This window comes from Vombatus ursinus, unplaced genomic scaffold, assembly GCF_900497805.2.
Source record: "Vombatus ursinus unplaced genomic scaffold, bare-nosed wombat genome assembly UNPS02014832.1, whole genome shotgun sequence".
NCBI classification, from domain to species: domain Eukaryota; kingdom Metazoa; phylum Chordata; class Mammalia; order Diprotodontia; family Vombatidae; genus Vombatus; species Vombatus ursinus.
This window is the reverse complement of record NW_020954610.1, coordinates 10784882-10804430: the sequence shown is the minus strand read 5'-3', so window position 1 is coordinate 10804430 and position 19549 is coordinate 10784882. Positions and strand designations below refer to the sequence as shown.

Below are 19549 nucleotides of genomic sequence, written 5' to 3'. Positions count from 1 at the left end.
CTCAGCTTGGTCCTTTATCACTGTTCTATCCATACTGAACATTGGTTCTGTCCCTTATTTTGTGATCTTTTTGGCAATATAGCTAATAAAACTTTTTTTTTTTGTTATCCAGTGTTGACTTCAGAAAGTGGTTAGGAGGGTCCAAATGGAGCTAAAATTCAGTAGGAGAAGTAAGCCCTCAAGGTAAGGGAAGTTATCAAGAAGAAAACTTTGAAGACACAAGCAAAAATGAATCTGATATTTAGGAAATAGGAGTTGCCAAAGGAGACTAGTGTTTACACACAGGGAATTGGGCAGCCAACTTATATTTTAGGAAAACATTCAAAAGGGGGTTGCTGCCCAACAACTGTTGCTAATTAAACTTTTATCGCCTTAAAAAAAAGACATAGAAAAGAATGAATATAAAGGCATACCATGGTTCAGAAAAGAGTATTAGGAGTGCTAAACCTCCAGATGAAATGCGGTTGTTGAATACTAAGGAAAACCAAAAGGGTATTTCAGGCTTAAAAAAACAAACTCTATTTGGGAAAAAAAAGAGGATCAAAGATAAATGGATAGGATGATGTTAAAGGATGACAGAATAAAGGTCTTATCCCTGTGTTCAGAAAACAAATTTTGCAAGTTTGGAGATGAGATGGAGAGAGGCGTGGCAAGATAGCTCACCTAAAAAAAAGCTTTTTTAAAAAATAAAGCACAAAAAAAAATAATAAAACGCAAACTCAGGATGACTTAGCAGTGCAATGTGGCAGACCCAAAATATAATTTTGTACATATATAAGGGATAATATAGTTTATAATATACTTTTGACCTGTGTAAAGAGAAGTGATAGTCCTACTGACTGTGCTTTGGTCAAATTTCATCTGGAGTATTTACTCAGTTCTGAGCACTATGTTTTAAGAAGGAAAGCAATCCAAGAGAGTGATCAGGATGGAGAAGAATTTCCCAGCCATAGCATACATGAATCAATTGAAGGGAAAGGCAGCATGTTGTAAAGAGCCAACCTTGGAACCTGGAAGACCTGAGGTCAGGTATCTATTCTTACACATATTGGCTGTTGGACCCTGGCAACCTCTAAATGAACCAGACAGCTCTCCAAGACTGTCATTTGCAAAACAAGTAGTGATCTGTACTAGTAGAAGGAGGTTCCTCACTAGGAATTCCCTATAACTAATGAAATTACAGGTCTAGGCCAAAAACAAAACAAAACAATACAAACAAACAAAAATAAGCTAAAGTAATTGGGAATGTTTAGCCCAGAGAAGAGAAAACCCATGGGGGAGGGCTCTTATCAGTCTTCAAATATTTGAAAGGCTATGATCTCAAAGTGTGTTCCATGGACCCCTGGGGGTCCCTGAGATGGTCTTCATATCAGAACTACTTTCATAATAAACTAAGATGTTATTTACCTATTAAAATACTCCTCCCTTTCCCAGCTACTTATATGTGAGGCCATATTTTCTTCAACATTACTGAATACAGAATCACATATGAAAATCTAGCTGTTTTCTGTAGTCAGACAGAGATTTGCAAAAATATGCAAAATGTTGTTCTTCTTGCTCATTTTTTTATTTTGGAAAATATAGTTATTTTCCCTTAAAATGTTATTTATGTTTATATATGATGAGTTTGTTATTATTTTAATGAATTAATATTTTAAAAATTGATCTTTTTAATTTCTAATATGGTAAATATCAACATCCTAGAGAAGATGGCAAATTACTCCAGGATCTTTGCCAAGAAAACCCCAAATGGGGTCACAGAGGGTCAGATACAACTGAAACACTGAACAATAACAATAACAACAACAAAGTATAGATAAATATAGCTCACATAAACAAAAGCTCTTTGGGGTCCTCAATCTTTAAGAATGAAAATGGGTCCTGAGACCAAAAAGTTTGAGAACCACTATGTAAGAGGGATTAGGCTTAAGCCTAGGGAGTAGAACTAGGTGAACTGGATAGAGATTGCAGAGAGGCTTGAGGTAAGTAAAAACTATTTTAAAAAAATGCTAGTCCAAATTGAGTGGTGGGTTCTTTCTCACCAGAGGACTATGAGTAAAGTCTGGATGACCACTTAGGAATATTGCAGAGTTTCAGGTATGGTTGGTCTATATGGTGTCTTCCAAATTCAAACTTCTGTGAGATTCTATAATCTGCAACACCCATTTATTTGTACCACCATCTACCGATAAGGAACAGACTATCAAAATAATCATAATCTCAGAGAAGGCCAGTCAACCTAAAGCATAAATCCCACCTATAATGAAACAGACAAAGGGTTATCCAGCCTCTGTTTGAAGACCACCATTGGCAGGGAACTCATTACCCATCCAGGAATCCTTTTCCACTCCTGTAGAACTCTAATTGTTAGGAAAATCTTTATATTAAACCCAAATATATCACCTTATACTGCCTTGACATTAGTCTTTGTTCCTCTCTCAGGGGCTAAATAAGTAAATTAAGATTAATCCTCCCACATTTAAAGAAACCACACATTTGGATTTTCCATGATAGCTTGCCATACTGATCATGTAAGAGAAAGAATGTGAATGAAGAAGGCCCAAGCAATGGCCCTCCTCCTTGGTGACCCTGGACCCTTCAAGTTACAGACAGAATCATGAGTATGCTTCATTGGAAATCTACTCCAAAGAAGTACACCAAAACCCCCTCAGGCCCAAACTACCCCCTCCCTACTCCCATGGCAGAGAAAACCTTAAAATTCTTAGGGAGATCCCCATGCTACAGAAAAACATGAACCTGCTGACCAGGAAGGCACCCTTTAGGCGCTAGTTAGAGAAATAGGACACTTCTGAGACATTAAAATCACCTTCTTTAATAATAAGGAATTTTATCTCCAGAATTGGTAAAATCACTTTAATCATACTTTAGATATGGCTAAGAAAAAGGTTGCATTCTAGAAAAAGATTATATGTAAAATTATGCTGTTATTTTGAATTCTCCATTATATTAAATTGTTCTGATTTTAACTTTTTTAGTCTAAATGTTTTGTTTGTTCAGATGAAGAGAAAAGACGGCCTGATATTTTCCACGCTTTGAAAATGGGTAAGTGCTTTGGAAAATACATTTAAGCATATGTCTGTATAAACGTATGCATGCATGTATACATGCATATGTGTAAGTATATGTACATGTATAAAATGCTGGGTTTAGTATTTCAGCTACCTTTTTTCGCCACTAGATGGCATATTCATGCAAAAGTAAAGCAAATATAGACACTATTAAGGGAACTGTATCACTTTTCAGAAATGTGGGCAACAGACCAAAAAAGCAGGTTTTCTTTGCAAGAAATATATAATAGCCTTCTTATTTTTTAGAATGATAGGTGGATGAGCAGATTAGCCAAATAAGAAACATGGAAAAATAGAGATTGCTTGTGTGTGTGTAGAATAACAATAATAGCTAATAATAATAGCTAACACTTTAAGTACTTTATAATTGTTTTCTCATTTTATCCTTACAACAACTCTTTTAGGTAGGTGCTATTATAATTTGCATTTTCCAGATGAGGAAAGTGAGGCAGACAGAGGTTAAGTGACTTGCCTGGAGTCACATAGCTAGAAAGTATCTTAAGGCTGGATTTGAATTCAGATCTTCCTGATGTCAGGTCCAAAGTTTGTATTCACTGTGCTACCAGGAGTCTTCCATATGTAATACAAATTAAAATAACAATGATAGCTAGCATTTACATAGTGCTTTAAGGTTTGCAAAGCAGTTTACAAATAGCTCACTTTATCTTCAAAGCAACCCTAGGAAGTTTATTATTACTCTGTATATAAACTTTGTGCTTATATTTTTACAGAATATTAATTTTACAGATATCTAACTTCTATATGCAACATTATTCTATTTTCAGGAAACTTTCAGCTTGTTAAAGAGATTGTAGATGAAGATCCCAACCAAGTAAATATCATTAATGGGGACGGAGCCTCACCTCTGATGCTAGCAGCTGTCACTGGACAGTTGTCTCTTGTGCAGCTGCTTGTGGAGAGAAATGCAGATGTTGACAAGCAGGATAATGTTCATGGATGGACAGCACTAATGCAGGCCACCTACCACGGGTAAACTGCTTTTGTGAGGAATTATAGCTCTTATTTTTTTTCTTAGAGCTAAATACTATAAAGTTGCTTATTTTATTAAATCAGAAATACCTGGGTTTGGGCATTTTCTTCAGAGATGTCAGGGCATTTGTGATGAGGAGCCAGCATGAGATGGTGGAGAAAGTACTGGAATCAGAATGAGAGGACCTGGGTTCTAATCCTGAATCTATTAGTTATTCGCTATATGAACTTGGGAGAGTCACTTAACCTAATCAGGCCTCAGTTTCTTGATCTGTAAAATGAAGGGCTTGAATAAGGTCATCTCTGAGTTTCCTTTCTAGTTAGAAATCTCGTAAGCATAAGTCTGGGGGAAGAAATGAATGCAGTCACAAACTGTGTGTGTGTATGTGTGTGTGTGTTTGTTTGTTTCAAACTAGATCTGGTATTCCATTAACGTAGAGCACTCCCTCTATCGCGGCAGATCAGCATCAGTTTTTCAACTAATAGAGCTGCCTGGGACCCTGGGATCCTAAGTGACTTCCCCAGCATCACCAGTTAGCATGTGTCAGAGGTTAGCATGTATCTTGAGTCCAGATCTTCCTGACCTCTATCCACTATGACCCGCTGCCTCTCACTGTATTATTAAACCTTACTTCAAGAGGCAATTTTTACATCCTACTTATTCTGCAGATTTTTATCACTTTCACAAATTTTTATCCATATCCATAAACAATCATTGAGTGAGGCTTCTTTTTTGTAGAAAATGTTGTATTACAAGACAATTGTTCATAAATGGGTGATTTAATTGAACTTTTCACATTTAAAGTCATAACATTCTTTGGGTTGAGGGACTCTAAGCACCAGCTGAATGATTTTGGTAGTAGTTCACCATCATAAACTATCTAGAAACAGATTAGTTAGCACATTCAACAGGTCAGTCATTCAACAAGTGTATATTAAGCACATGCTATGTGCTGGGCACTGAGTTAAGCACAAGAGATAGAAAGAAAAAAATCAAACTAGTCCCTGTTCCCAAGGTGCTCACAGTCTAATGGGGTGAGACAACATGCAAACAAGCTCCATACAAATAAGATATAGATAGGATACATTGGAGGGAATCACAGAGGATGGGCACTAGAATTAAGGGTGATGAGTAAAGTCTTCCTGAAAAAGGCAGGATTTTATCTGACACTTGAAGGAAGCCAGGAGACAGAGATAAGGAGGGAAGAGAATTCCAGGCATAGAGGGACAGCCAGTGAAAATGCCCAGAGTCAGGAGATAGGGTATCTGGTGTGAGGAACAGGAAAGAAGCTAATGTCATGGGATCACAGAGTATATTGGGGGGGGGGGGAGTAAGCAGGAAGAAGAATGAAAAGGTAGGAGGGGGCCAGGTTATGAGCAGCTTTAAAAACCAACTTATATATTTCATCCTGGAGGTTACAGGGAGCCTCTGGAGTTTACTGATTGGGGGGGCAGGTGGTGACATGGTCAAACCTATGCTTTAGGAAGATCGATTTTATAGCTAGGTCGAGGACTGGATTAGGAGGAGACTTGAGGCAGGGCTACCAACCAGGCTCATACCTCTGCATAAACACATCTTAAAACTGGAGGAAATTCCAAGGCCATATGGTATCACTGAAAGATCTGTCTTTTGTCACTTATTAGGCAATGTTTTGGCCTTTTACTTCTTTAGTATGTAAATTAAAGGCTATTATCAGGGGAATGTATGACTAGGAAAAAAGTGGGCCTGGTTGGTTACTGGGTAGGAGGGATAATTGATAGCTTTTGTGTTTCCTTGGTGCCCCTACAGGGTCAAGACAGCTAGAGGAAAGCAATAGGGTGGGCCCCTAATGTGACCGATTTATGAAAGGATTTCCATTAGTTGGTCAGACATTAATGGACTGCAATTTTGCATTGTTAGAGTATTTACTTCAGTCAGGTCATAGATCTATTAGAATATTAGAATAAATTAAAGGTACCAAATATAATTAGATTTAAATAATAAAAGAGATCTTCCATACAAGGGTAGTAAGGATTCACTTACATAACAATCATTTATTAAGTAACTACTATATGCAACTCACTGTGTTCTGGTTATAAAAATAGAAATGATGTAGTCTCTGTCCAAAGTGATACTTTGAAAATTTCCAATTAATTGTGCTAGTTAGTAACATTATATAGAATGGTCTTTCCAAACATTCCATGCATTGAGTTACAGTGACTGCTACTGTATCTCTAGTGACTCAGGAAAGGATCAGTTTTTTTCCCCTAGCAAATGTGACTTTTGTTTTGTTCTGGTTTTGAATAGGAATAAAGAAGTTGTTAAATATTTGTTAAATCAAGGAACTGATGTTACTCTTCGAGCAAAAAATGGATATACAGCTTTTGATCTAGTCATGCTGCTGAATGACCCTGGTATGTTATTTTATAAATGTTGTCTTTAATTAAATATATCTTTGCTTAATTATTACTAATTGATTTCTTCAATACAATCAATCAGTAAATATTTATCAAATGCCTACTATGTGCCAGACACTGTGCTAAGCAAAAAGAGGTAAAAGACAATCTTTGACCTCAAATAGCTTACAAATGGGCAGACAATGTTCAAACAAATATTTACAAAGCATGCTATATACAAGATAAATAGGAAATAATTAACGGGGGGGGGCATTGGAATTAAGAAGGGTTGGGAAAGCCTTCTATAGAAAAATGGGATTTTTTATTCTTTTGACTAGGCAATGGGGTTAAGTGACTTGCCCAGGGTCGCACAGCTAGTAAATGTTATATGTCTGAGGCTGAATTTGAACTCAGGTCCTTCATGACTCTAGGGTCGGTGCTCTATCTACTGTGCCACTTACCTGCCCCCAAAATGGGATTTTAGCTGGGCCTTAAAGGAAGCCAGGGAGGTCAGTTAGTGGAGCAGAAGAAGGAGAGCATTCCGGGCACAGGGAGCAGCCAGAGAGAATGTCTAGAGCTGAGAACTGAGTGTCTTCTTGGTGAAATAGCCAGAAGGCCAGTGTCACTGGGTAGAAGAGTATGTATTGAGGAGTAAGGAGTAAGAAGACTGGAAAGGCAGGAGGTTATAAAGGGTTTTGAATGCCAAAACAGAGTATTTTGTTTTTGATCTTGGAGGCAATAGGGAGGCACTGGTGTTTATTGAGTGGGGGTCTAGGGGGAGTGTCGAGAGGATGGGGTTGACATCAGACCTGTGCTTTAGGAAAGTCACTTTAGTGGCCAAATGGAGGATGGATTGGAATAAGGAGAGACTTGAGGGAGGCATACCCACCAGTAGGTTTTTGCAATAATCCAGGCATAAGGTGATAAGGACAGAGTTTATATGCCTAAATATTTAATTGATGAAGAAGAAAAATGTAAGCATTTTTATTTTCAGTCACATTTTAATTGTGCTTTTGATAACTGAAAAGATTCTCAAAGTTAATTATAATTTTATTGACCTAACTGATCGGGTGACATCCTGGTGTACAGAACAAAGTCCTGAGCTAGGAGTCAGGAAGACCTGGGTTCAAATTCTGCCTCTGGTTTATTAGCTGTGTGATCCTGTGCAAGCCATTTAATTTGCCTGACACAACCTTCTAGAACTTAGAAGGTAACATGGTATACCATAACATGGTATTCAGAACATTGGTTCTGAAATCAGAAGACCTGGGTTCAAATCCTACCTTTAATAGGTCGTACCAGTAAATGTTGGACTAATGATACTATTTAGAGGTAAAATGTCTTCTTTTGCATTTATAGATACAGAACTTGTACGGTTGTTGGCATCTGTCTGCATGCAAGTGAATAAAGACAAAAGCAAGTCAATCAGCCAGTCATCTTTGCCCCATTCCAGGATTAGACAATCCTTGAGTGTCCCAGTGTTGCCAGATGACAGAGGTGGATTGAAGGTTTGCCTCTTTCCTTCCTTACTAGTGAGGAATATACCATGTGTAGATAGATAGTAGAGGTACAATTAACCATCACTTGGTTATCTAGGACCTAAGTATGCATTGCCCAGCAAAAAAGAAAGGCTTGTGTGACCAGTAGACTCTCACTCTAGGCTCATTTTCTTGCATAAGAATTCTTTAAAATCTCAGCATTTCATAGAACAATCTTATTTCCATAGCAGGCAGTTGCGTCTTTCTGGAGCAACTGAAAGCAATATGTTTATCATTCCGTACCACTCAGTTTGATTATCTGTGGTCTCTTTTTCCCCATTTCTTTACATTATGGTCAGGAGTATGCTGTAGTCACTAGAGAATCAGCACTTACATATTCTGTGGATGGTCCCCTACAAAAATGTGAGCTTTGTTCAATAAGACCTCACTTATCCAGAGGTCAGTTAGTTACTGAGTTTTTATGAAACATCTATGTGCCAGGCACATAAGAGACGGGGATACAAAGAAAGGCACAAATAGCCCCTGCTCTCAAAGAGTTCAGTCTAATGGGGGAAACAACATACAAACAACTTTGTACATACAAGATTTATCCAGGGCAAATTGGAGATAAGCTCAGAAGGAAGGCACTAGTATTAAGGGGGATCCAGAAAGGCTTCTGGCAGAAGGTGGGATTTTTGAAAGAAGCCAGGGAATACAGGAGGCAAAGCCAAGAAGGAAGAGCATTCCAGGCCTTGGTGTCAATCAATGAAAATGCCCAGAGTCAAGAGGTGGAGCGTCCTATTTGAGGAACAGCAAGAAGGTCACTGAATGTGGAAGGGAGTCAAGTGTCAGGTTGGAAAGGTAGGAAGGGTCCAAGTTATGAAGGGCTTTAAAAACTGAGGATTGTATATTTAGTCCTGGAGGTGATAACAACAACAACAACACATTTCCATAGTGCTTCATGATATGCAAAGCACTTTCCTTGCAACAAACCGAGGGAAACAGAGACTTAGAGAGTTTAAATGAATTGCTTTAGGTTACACAACTAAGTATCAGAGCCCGGACTTGAAACCAAGGCAAAGGATCTTAGATTTAGAGCTAGACATTATTGCACTCAGTTTTCTGACAAATGAAGAAACTGAGGCCTCCACAGGTTAAGAGATGTATCCAGAGTTACAAAGGAAGTGGCAGAACCCAGAATTTTTTTATTCTATTCTATTCAAGGCCTTTTTCTATTATGTCTTACGCATGTATATCCCTTTCAAAAAAGCAAAGTATGTAAGGACATATTTCTAAAAGATTTTCTTCAAAAAAGATTGAATAAAAAAAGTTTTGACCCTTGAAGGGATACCTCCATTTATCAGGAAAATATCCAATTGGAAAAACTTTCCATGAGCATGCAGGGTATCTGAGGGAAGCTGGCTTGTAATTCAGAAAGATTACCTGTGGATAATTCACATACACAAAGTCAGGCATTAGTTTTGTTAATATTTGCTAGATGGTCCGGACCATCATTGTTTGGAGAAAATTTTTTCTTCCAAAGTGAGTTCTGTTCTATTTTTGGTGTTGTCTGGACTTGTGGTTTTTATCATAATAGGAAACCCTTGGTGAGGAAGGCCCCTCACCAATGTAAAGGGCAACTACCCTGTCTGTACTTTCTAGTCTTGGATCTCTTCCTGGGGCATGGAAGGATTATGTGACTTGCCCAGAGTCACACATGCATTATGTATTAAGGGATGGACTTGAACCCAGGTCATGACGGCTTTGAGACAAGCTCTCTCTATTAACACCACACTGTCTCTGTGTATCTGTTCTATACCCCCTGAGAATTCTGGGTAATTTGTGCTATTCTTTACAGGGACCAAAAAAAGGATCATGAAACAAAGTGTAAATGGGTCAAAAGGAGCAGTACCTAAGATTGTTCTGAGCAGAAAGGATTGGGGACAGTGATTATTTATAGGAGGAAAAATAGAGAAAAGAATGAAAGCCTGGCTAGATATCAGACTGAAGAAACACTGACTTTTAGACATTTAGAAAAAAGAAATCAAGTCAAAAAATTGAAAGCTAGTCTTAAAATTTAGTCAAATGTCCTGAGAGGTGATTGTCAGGGGAAAAAAAAACTAAATTGATAAATTAATTTTGATTAAGAGACTCTTCTTACACACTGTGCCAGGTTATTTAAAGCCCACACTCCAACTTGGAAATCCAAACCTGCTCTCAATGCATGTCTGATAAATATGAGCATATCATTATGCCATGACTTGATAGACAACTTCTGCAAACTGACTTTGCTTGAAATGAGTTTTTCATTCATAGGCACATATTCTGAGTAAACATGAGTCATCTCTTATGTTTTTTTTTCCTGATTTGCCTTTGCTTTAAAAATTAAGACTATTCAGTTAATTTAACGAATGTATAATGAATACCTTCTATGTTTTAGGCACTGTGCTAAGGACTGGGAATATGAAAACAAAACAGGAACTTTCATTGTACTGGGAAGATCCCACTTATACACAGACAAAAAAATAGGTTATCTGAGGAGGGGTTATCTTGACAATGGTGGGAGGAAAAATGGGGGGAAATGAGAATAAACCTGAATGGATAATATTAAGTTGAAACACAGACTATGGACCATTTATCATAAAAAATTGAAAAAATGGCCTTTTGCTAATAACCAAGAGAATCAGAGAAGGCATCATTGTAGGAGGTAGCACCAGAACTGTCCTTTGTATGAAAATACAGTTTTAATTTGTCTGCTGGTTTGGGTAGAGTCTATTCCAGATATGAGAAAGCACATATTAAGACTTGGGGAAGGGAGAGAGATTGTTGAGTTTGAAGAACAGAGACATTTATGTTGTTAGAGGGAAAAAGGAACCAAAAATAAGGACTCTAAAAATAAATTGCAGTGGTCCTTGTCAGCTATTATTGGAGGTATGACTCTTACCATCTGTTGTTCTAGAAGAACTCCCAGGACATAATCTGATTAGGTGGAAGCAGGCTACCTCCAGCTTCCAGAACATCTGCTACCTGATAGGGACTTTTTTTTTTCATGATTTTGTCTCTGACTATGAGACTTACCTGTGCTGCAGTTAAGCTGGGTACTTTGGAGGACAAGAGTAGAAAAAAAGATATCCTATAAATCCCTCCCATGATCCCCATTACTAGCCTAATCTTTGTTTTCTCTGTGAGGAAAGCCTGTTTGGGGACCTTAAATTCCTTCTTGTAAGTTTTACCTTTTAAAAATTTGTGTTGCAGTCGGAATCAATTCAGTTAGTGAATTACTGAAGAAAGGGAACACTTGGTACAGTCTGAATTGCCTGTATTCACTATTGTGAACACCAATTCACTAATGCCATTGTTGTGTTTATACTGAGAGCAGACACAGGACCCAATACATTACACCTCTACTAAACTGTAATCTCCTTGAGACCCGGAACTGCTTTTTATCTTTGTACTTATTCAGCTCTTAGCACAGTGCTCTGCACACAGTAGGTACCTAATAAATGCTTGTTGTTGTTGTTGTTGATATAAAATGGTAGGGACCCCTGGGGGGAAAGAGACATTTCTTTAGGTTTTTCAAAGAAAATACAATGTTCTGGTTCTAGTCCTGGTTCTCTCTTAGATTTAGATTTAGATTTAGATTCTCTTAGAATTCATCTAATCCAACCTCTCATTTTACAGAGTGAAGAAACTGAGGTTCACCTAGGTGGCTCAGTGGATAGAGTGCTGGACCTGGAGTCTGGAATGCTCATGTTCCTGAGTTCAAAGCTGGCCTCAGATACTTACTAGCTGTGTGACTCTGGGCAAGTCACTTAACCCCCTTTGCCCCAGTTTCCTCATCCTTAAAATACTCTGGAGGAGAAAATGGCAAACCACTCCAGTATCATTGCAAGAAAACCCCTAATGGGGTCACAAAGAGTCAGACACAACTGAAAATGATTAAACAACAACAACAGTGAGGTTCAGATAAATTAAGTGACTCACCACCTGGTCAGTATGTAGCATAGCAGGGATTCAAAACTGTTTTCGCTGCCTCTAAATCCATTGCTTTTTATTCTACAACATGAATGTCATGGAATTCTTCTGGTACTCCATTTCTATATCTGTAAAGTGAAGAGTATTACATCATCTTTGCCTCCCTCAGAGAATTGCTGCAGAGATCAATGGAGATATGTGTAAAGTATATTATTTCAAATCTTTAAAATTAGTGTCTCTATTGAAGCAATAACTCAAAGGAAAAATGTGAATATATAGCTAATCTGATTGTGGCCTAACCAAGCTTTTATTGGGTGTCCCTTCCTCAGTCATGGTGGAATAGAATGTCCAACAGATTCCGAAAGCTCAAGTTGACCCAAACGTTACATAGGGGGCTTTCCAGTAATCATCCTATGCCTTTCACCGATGAATCTGAGCCATCTTTGGATTCTACAATGAAAGCAACTCCCCAGGATGAGACAAGAAATTCTGGAATTCCCGACATTGCTACCCAGAGCAAGGACACTGGTAAAGTAAAACTGTGCAATTGAATAGATTGTTTTTCCCCCCACTGATATCATTTGTTACGACGACTATGTGACTATCATTATTGAAATTCAGAGAAAATTCAAAAAAATAAGTGTGAGTCTTGTTCTTATTATTCAAAGCAGAGAATTATTCTTTAAGGAGCTGGGCCAGAGGGAAGACTTGGAAGGAACCAACACAGCTGTCTTTTAAGTATTTGAAGAGGAACAATTAGGCTTGTTCTCCTTGACTGTAGAGGACAGAACTAGGAACAGTAGCTAGAACTTCCCAAGACAGATTTGGGCTTAACACAGAGAAAAAAATCTTCCCAATAATTAGAGCTGTTCAAAGGCTTAGGACATAGGATGCCTCAGAGGACAGTGGATACTCCCTTTGAGGTCTTCAGGCAAACTCTCACTGGGAATGTTGTAGCAAGGTTTTGGTTGATTACAGGTTAGACTAAATGGACTCTTTAGGTCTCTTCTAATTCACAGTTTTGGTGCTTCTGTGCAAATCCCTAGGTGTTTTTCCTATGGATTTTATAGTGGTGACTGCCCCATCTTGTACTTGTGGGGTCAGCTTTTTTGAAACCAATTATTACACGTTACATTTTTTTACTGTTGAAATATATCATAACTTTAGCCCATTACATTAACCTTTCAAAATCTTTTGGGGTCTAATTCTGTTATATAGTGTAGTAAGTATTGCTCCCAACTTCATCATTTACACACTTTGATGAATGAACCATCAGTGCTTTCAGTGAAATGTTAGCCAAAAATGCTGAACAGAATGAGGCTGAAGATGGAACCATGGGGCTTACTAGAAATATATCTCCTGGTTTATAGTTATCCATCAAACAACATGGCTTAGTCAGTCAATAATCCACCTAATTGCTTTGTCAGTCTACATCTCTCACTCTTGTTTACAAGACTTTCATAAAACACTTTTTTTTTTAAAAGTGAGGAAGGTAGTTATTCTGCATCTAGTCATTTCAGCAACAACATATCTGCCAATAAAAGTTTGGAGACATGACATTTTATCACATTTCTTATTAAACATGTAGGAAAAGTTCACTTTTGGATGCCATATTATAGTTTCAGGGACCTTCTTTAGCCTCTTAGTTATTGAAAACTGAAAGTAAAATTCTGGGAGTTTTTTCTAGAAAATACACATATTTTTCTGCCCTTTCTCTTGGAGAGTTTTAATTTTTGTTCCTTCTGTCTTATCATTTGGTGGGGGAAGGTAATTTCTTCTACATATAATACCTCCCATTCTTGCTCTGAAGACCAAGAAAAAAAATTTTTTTTTTTTAAATTTGGTACCTGTTAAGCATGGTGTGGTATAGTGAATGTTCGGCTTTGAAGCAGAAAGACCTGCCTCTGATACCTATGAGCCAAGTGAATCTGGGCTAGTCTCTTAACTTCTATGCCTCAGTCAACACCCTACCTTAATTATTAAATCATCACTACGTCAGGATCTGTGTTGGTGAAGGTAGTGCCTCGTGCTGTAGAGATCCCAAAGCCCTTATCTATTTGCATTTTATATTTACTTTCTGAAAATTAAAGCTGATCTACAGTGGAATGGGCCACCTGGAAGGCAGTGAGTTTCCCATTACCCCTGAACCTTCAGTGCATGGAAGAGGAAACATGGAAAAGTGTTCAGGAGGCAGACACTTATAAAAGTTGATCAAGGCTTGGTACGATTAGGAAATAACTGTGGTCTAACTGATTTGTAGTTAGAGGAACTAGGATCTGGTTCATAGTCAGGTCGTTTGATCTCTCTGGGAATTAATTTCTTCAACTGTAGGATGGGGATGGGATGGGGAGGGTGTTTGTACTAGATTATCTCTGGGATCCCTTCTGGTTCTAAATCTTAGGATCCTAAGTGTTCAACCAAAGGTTGAATGATCACTTGTCAGAGCTGCTATTCAGAAGACTCTTGCCTTATGCATGAGGTTGGACTCGGTCACCTTTTCTAACCCTAAAGTTCTATGTTCTTTGGTGACTTTGCCACCGTATATGTAATGTTGTATTTCCTAGTTTACTTTTGGAAATCTCAAAAGCATATGTTAAATTTTTAAATGCTTTCCTTCAATTAAGAAATTGAATATTATTAAAGAACTAAAAATCTAAAAGTGAATTTAAAAACTGAGGCTTATACTTTCATTTATATTAATGTCCTGGGGATATCGATTATCAGGTTTCTAAATGTATCTGTTTTGCTTTTCAGGTTCTACCAATACAAGAATAGAAAAAGAAGATACGTTATTGACAACAATGGTGAGTATTTTAAAATTATTATGTATTTCACATTAATTTTCTGCATTATGGAAAGCAGCACTGGAAAAGGCTCATGCTTAAAGGTCCCTAGTGTCAGTCAGCACCAGATCCAGTAACAGGTAGGCCAGTGTGGCTCAGTCTGTCCTGCCTGTTGTTTCTCCCAGCCTTTTCACCTTTAGCTTCAAAGCTTGTTATTCCCACAACAGGAACTGGGAAACCACTTGTAGGTCTTATTCCATAATCCATTTCTTTCCCATCTCTCTTTTTCTCTTTTCTCTCTCTATCCCCTTACTTTAAATACTTTCTCCTCTTATCCCTCCCACTCTGAACCATCCCCAGCACCTGGGGCTTCCTTACCCTGAAACATCCATCTACCTAAGTGACCTTCTCCCTCTTGAATATCCCTCTGCCATGCCAGCTCCATTTTCCCATTGGTGAGCTCCTCCTGGGGCCTCCACTTTGTGAGGGGTCTAGGCTGGCCAACTTTGCTTCTGACTCTTTGGATTAGAACATAATCCAAAGATACCTGGATCCTCTCACCACCACCCTCTTCCCCCTGCCCCAACCCACTTTTCATCTTCCTTTTGTGTGTTACATTCCATTAATCATAGGTTCCCAAAGTGGGTAATACCACCCCCCCCTCCGGGGGTGCTGGAATGATCCAGGGGGGTGGTAGTAGCCTCAGGTGTAACTGGAGGGCATTGAATAAAAATAAAGGGGCAGTGGAAGCATAAGAAAAGAAGATGAGAAAATTTTGAAAAAGTGTTCGTGCATGTTTCATCTGTTGTGTAACAGAGTTAAAGTCATAGTGATTACAATATTTTCCACATAAACACACAAAATGCAAGTTATAACTGATCAGTGGTCAAGTCCACAGACAGGTCTTAACAAGCAAGCTGTTGGTAGGCCAGAATGCCACGCATTATTGAGAAGTCCTGAATGCATCCACAGGAATATGTGCATGTAATGACTTGTTTACAACATGATACTATACAGTTCCATGATGCAATAGTGCATCATCAAAATTTTGATGCAGGAAAAAAACCATAAATTTACAATAAATTATTAAATTTAAGATGCATTAAATTTAATATTAAATTAAAATTTAAAAATTATAGTTGAAATGATACAGATTTCAAAAAAAACTGTTAAAAGGTTAAAGGGGGGCATTGAATAATATCTTTTTAAAAAGGGGTGGTAGGCCAAATAAGTTTGGGAACCTCTGCATTAGAATGTTGTTGTTGTTATTTGTTCTTCATTCTCAAAATCTTATAAAAGTGAATGTTGAAAATTAAAAATAAATAAATTTTTTTTTAAGAAAGGTATTTTGCAGTAAGGGCAAAAGGAGATCTCTGTACAAAGTCCTTTTCAATACTTCGATGTTCTCAACCTCCCCTTCCCTTACCATCAGCTTCTTCACTCTAGAACTAAAGAAACTGTCAGTAGCTTTTTTAAAATCAGGTTTGTTTTTTGTTTCAGTTAAGAAATGGTGCTCCTTTTACTAGACTCCCAAATGACAAGCTAAAAGCCGTGATTCCTCCTTTTTTACCACCTTCAAATTTTGAGCTGTGGAACTCAGATCGGACTCGGATAAATAGAGATGGTCAGACAGAACAAATGAAGGCCACGTTGCCACAAAGATCTGTTAAATACCATCCTGTTGGCAGTGGAAACTCTGACATGGTAAGTAATGAAATTCTATGGTCAAATCTTGTGATTACAGTGTGGTATCATAGAAAAAAGCGCTAGAATTTGAGTCAAAGACCTGGGTTTGAATCACAGTTCTACTACTTAGTAGCTATGTGACCACAGGCTACATCACTTGATTTAATTGTTTTTATTATATTTAATTTTTTAAATTAACAAGCATCTGTCCTCTCTCCCCAACACATGCCTTCTCCCCCTTCCACCGCCTCCCCCCCCCAGGGAAAAACAAAGACCCATGCAACAAATATGCATAGTCAAGCAAAACACATTCCCATATTGGCCATGTCCACAAATATGCATCTCACTTTGCATATATAGTCTATAACCTTTCTGTCAGGAAATGGACAGCAGCCTAAATCATTATTCCTCTGGAATCATGGTTGATTATTGCATTGATCAGAATTCTTAAGTCTTTCCAAATTTGGAGCCAGCTCAAACTGACCGGTAAGAGCCAGTTGTTAAATTTTCAGTGTGCGCATTTACATCTTAGAAATCAGCAAATGCTTCAAATCAGAGCTTGATTTTTTGTGTTGATGATTGTCTAGACTTAAAGTGATGGTGAAAATTTTGTTCCTGGAGAGCTGATTATTAAACATTACAACACATCCTTTAACAATGTTTTTATAGTATTAAATTGGTCTCATTCTGCTTACTTCACTCTCTATCAGTTCAAACAGATTTTCAAGTAATATCTGCTCCTCCCCACCTTGGCCTCATTTGTATACATTTCAGCTTGCACCAGATTATATGAAATAATAAGTCTCTCCTTTATTCTTCTACTTTTCTTCCTTAGTATATACTTCCCCACCTCCACTCTTTACCTTTCTGCTCTTCTTTTAAGATCATGAAAATATAAGAAAAAGTACTCCCAGACCTTCCATCTTATTTGACTCCTACTGTGGTCCCTGCTGACATCATGGTTCTTAGGGGATGCCTGTATCACCCCCCTTCCCTCCCCATTAGAACGCAAACACTTCATTCTTATAAAGTCTTTTTTGATGGCTAGCTTGAATTGCCTTTGCAAAAGCACAGAGATGAAAGAGTATTTGCCACATATGAGGAACAAGCAGTAAGTCAGCCAATTTGGTTGGAATGTACAGTACATGAAGGGAGGCTGGGGTCAACTCATGAAGTGCATTAAATGCCAAAAGAAGAAGTTAGGATTTTATTCTAGAGGTTAATAGGAAATCATTGGAGGATTTTTTTTCTTTTTTTTTCTTTTTTTTTCTTTTTTTTTTTTATCAAAGAAGTGACATGGTCAGACCAGGGCTTTTAGAAATATCTATTTCTGGAAATTTAGGGCATGCCCATTGTGTGATACTGGCTACCACCCTAAATAAAACCGGAGTCAGGCAGCTAGGTGGTGCAGTGGATAGAGCACTGGCCCTGAAGTCAGGAAGACCTGAGTTCAAATCTGGCCTCAGACCAAACACTTGTCACTAACTAGCTGTGTGACCCTGGGCAAGTCACTTAACCCCAATTGCCCCCCCCAAAATAAAACCGGAGTCAGAAGTCAGAGTGAAGAAAGAGTTTTATTCTTTCTCATGAGAAAGGGCACAGCCCTTGTTCAAGTGATGGCAGTCAGGGGAGTGCAAAGTCTGTTAATGTAGAACAAAGTTTTATAATCCTAACTCGATACCCCCTCCCCATTCCTGAATGCTTCTTCCCATTGGCTGGATTTCAGGGTGCACAATCTAAACGTGGTTTTCTAAGACCTTTATTTGGAAATATTTGCCTAGAGATAAAGAATCAGGAGGACTTTTGATAACCATTTAGAAGTTCTGCCTAGAGACAAAGAATCAAGAGGACTTTTGATAACCATTTAGAAGTTCTGCCTAGAGACAGAATCAGGAGGACTTTTGATAACCATTTAGAAGTTCTGCCTAGAGACAGATTAGCAAGAATCCTCTGGAGGTCAGGCTAGCAGTCTTTCGAAATATTTATCTTGCTAGAGGAGATGGAACACAGGTCAGGTCTTGCTTCTTTGGGAGTACAAAGGGAATTTCTGAGTTTTAGTACTGAGGAAACTTCATCCATCTCACTCATCATCAATTGGGGAATATCTAAACAAGTTATGGCATATGGTTGTGATAGAAAACTATTGTGCTGTAAGAAATGACTAGCAGGATGGTTTCAGAAAATCCTGGGAAGACTTAAATGAACTGATGCAAAGTGAAGTGAGCAAAACCAGGAGAACATTGTGCACAGTAACAGCAATATTCAACTGTGAATGACTTAGCTATTCCCAGAAAAACAGTAATCTAGGACAGTTTCAAAGGACTCAAGATGAAAAATGCTATCTATATCCAGAGAAAGAACTGATGGAGTCTGAATGCAGACTGAAGAATACTTTATTTTTCTTGGGTTTTTTTTTTTTTGGTCAGTGTTTTCTTTTACAACATGACTAATATGGAAATATGTTTTGCATGACTTCACATGTATAACCTATAACAAATTGCTTACCTTCTCAATTGGAGGGGGGAGGATGGGAGAGAATTTGAAACTCAAAATTTAAAAAAATGAATATTAAAAAATTTTTAAATGTTAAAAATTTTTATGTTTGAGGGCTTTGGGGTTTGAAAAGTGCTTTTCATTATGTTACCTCATTTGATCCTCACAGCAACCCTTTGAGGTGGGTGCTTTTACTATCCACATTTTACAGATGAGGAATTTCAGGCTGAGAGAGGTTAAGTGAGTCCCCACAACCAGTGAGTATCTGAGGTAGAATCTGAACACAGCTCTTCCTGACTCCAAGCTCAGCATTCTATTATAGCACCTAAGCGGGGGAGGCAAACAAGTAGGAGGAGAACAAAGAGAAGGTAACATCAAAAAAAAAAAAAAACAAAACCCAGAAAGAGAAAGGTGACCAACAAGGACAAATGTTGCTGAAAGGTCAAGAAGGATAAAAATTGAAAAAAGGTTGTCTGGTTTGGCGATTAAGAGATAAGCAGTCACTCTGGAGAGGACAGTCTCAGTTAATCAATGAAGTCAGAAGCTTGATTGTAAGGAGTTGAGATATGACAGGAGAGGCAAGAGGTATAGAGTGGTTTTTTTTTCTAGGAGGTTGGTGGTGAAGGAGAGACAGAGAGAGAGAGAGAGAGAGAGAGAGAGAGAGAGAGAGAGAGAGAGA

General features: G+C 38.1%; 1 protein-coding gene across 1 annotated transcript in view; it reads left to right on the top strand.

The window, feature by feature from the left end:
- LOC114025799 (ankyrin repeat and SAM domain-containing protein 6-like) overlaps window positions 1–19549 on the top strand; it is a 78111-nt gene that overhangs the window by 32163 nt on the left and 26399 nt on the right. The window contains exons 3-9 of the mRNA XM_027839328.1: window positions 3019–3063; window positions 3875–4079; window positions 6367–6473; window positions 7815–7963; window positions 12238–12436; window positions 14663–14712; window positions 16192–16395. Coding sequence (XP_027695129.1) covers window positions 3019–3063; window positions 3875–4079; window positions 6367–6473; window positions 7815–7963; window positions 12238–12436; window positions 14663–14712; window positions 16192–16395 — 959 coding nt within the window. The remainder of the gene's footprint in view (window positions 1–3018; window positions 3064–3874; window positions 4080–6366; window positions 6474–7814; window positions 7964–12237; window positions 12437–14662; window positions 14713–16191; window positions 16396–19549) is intronic.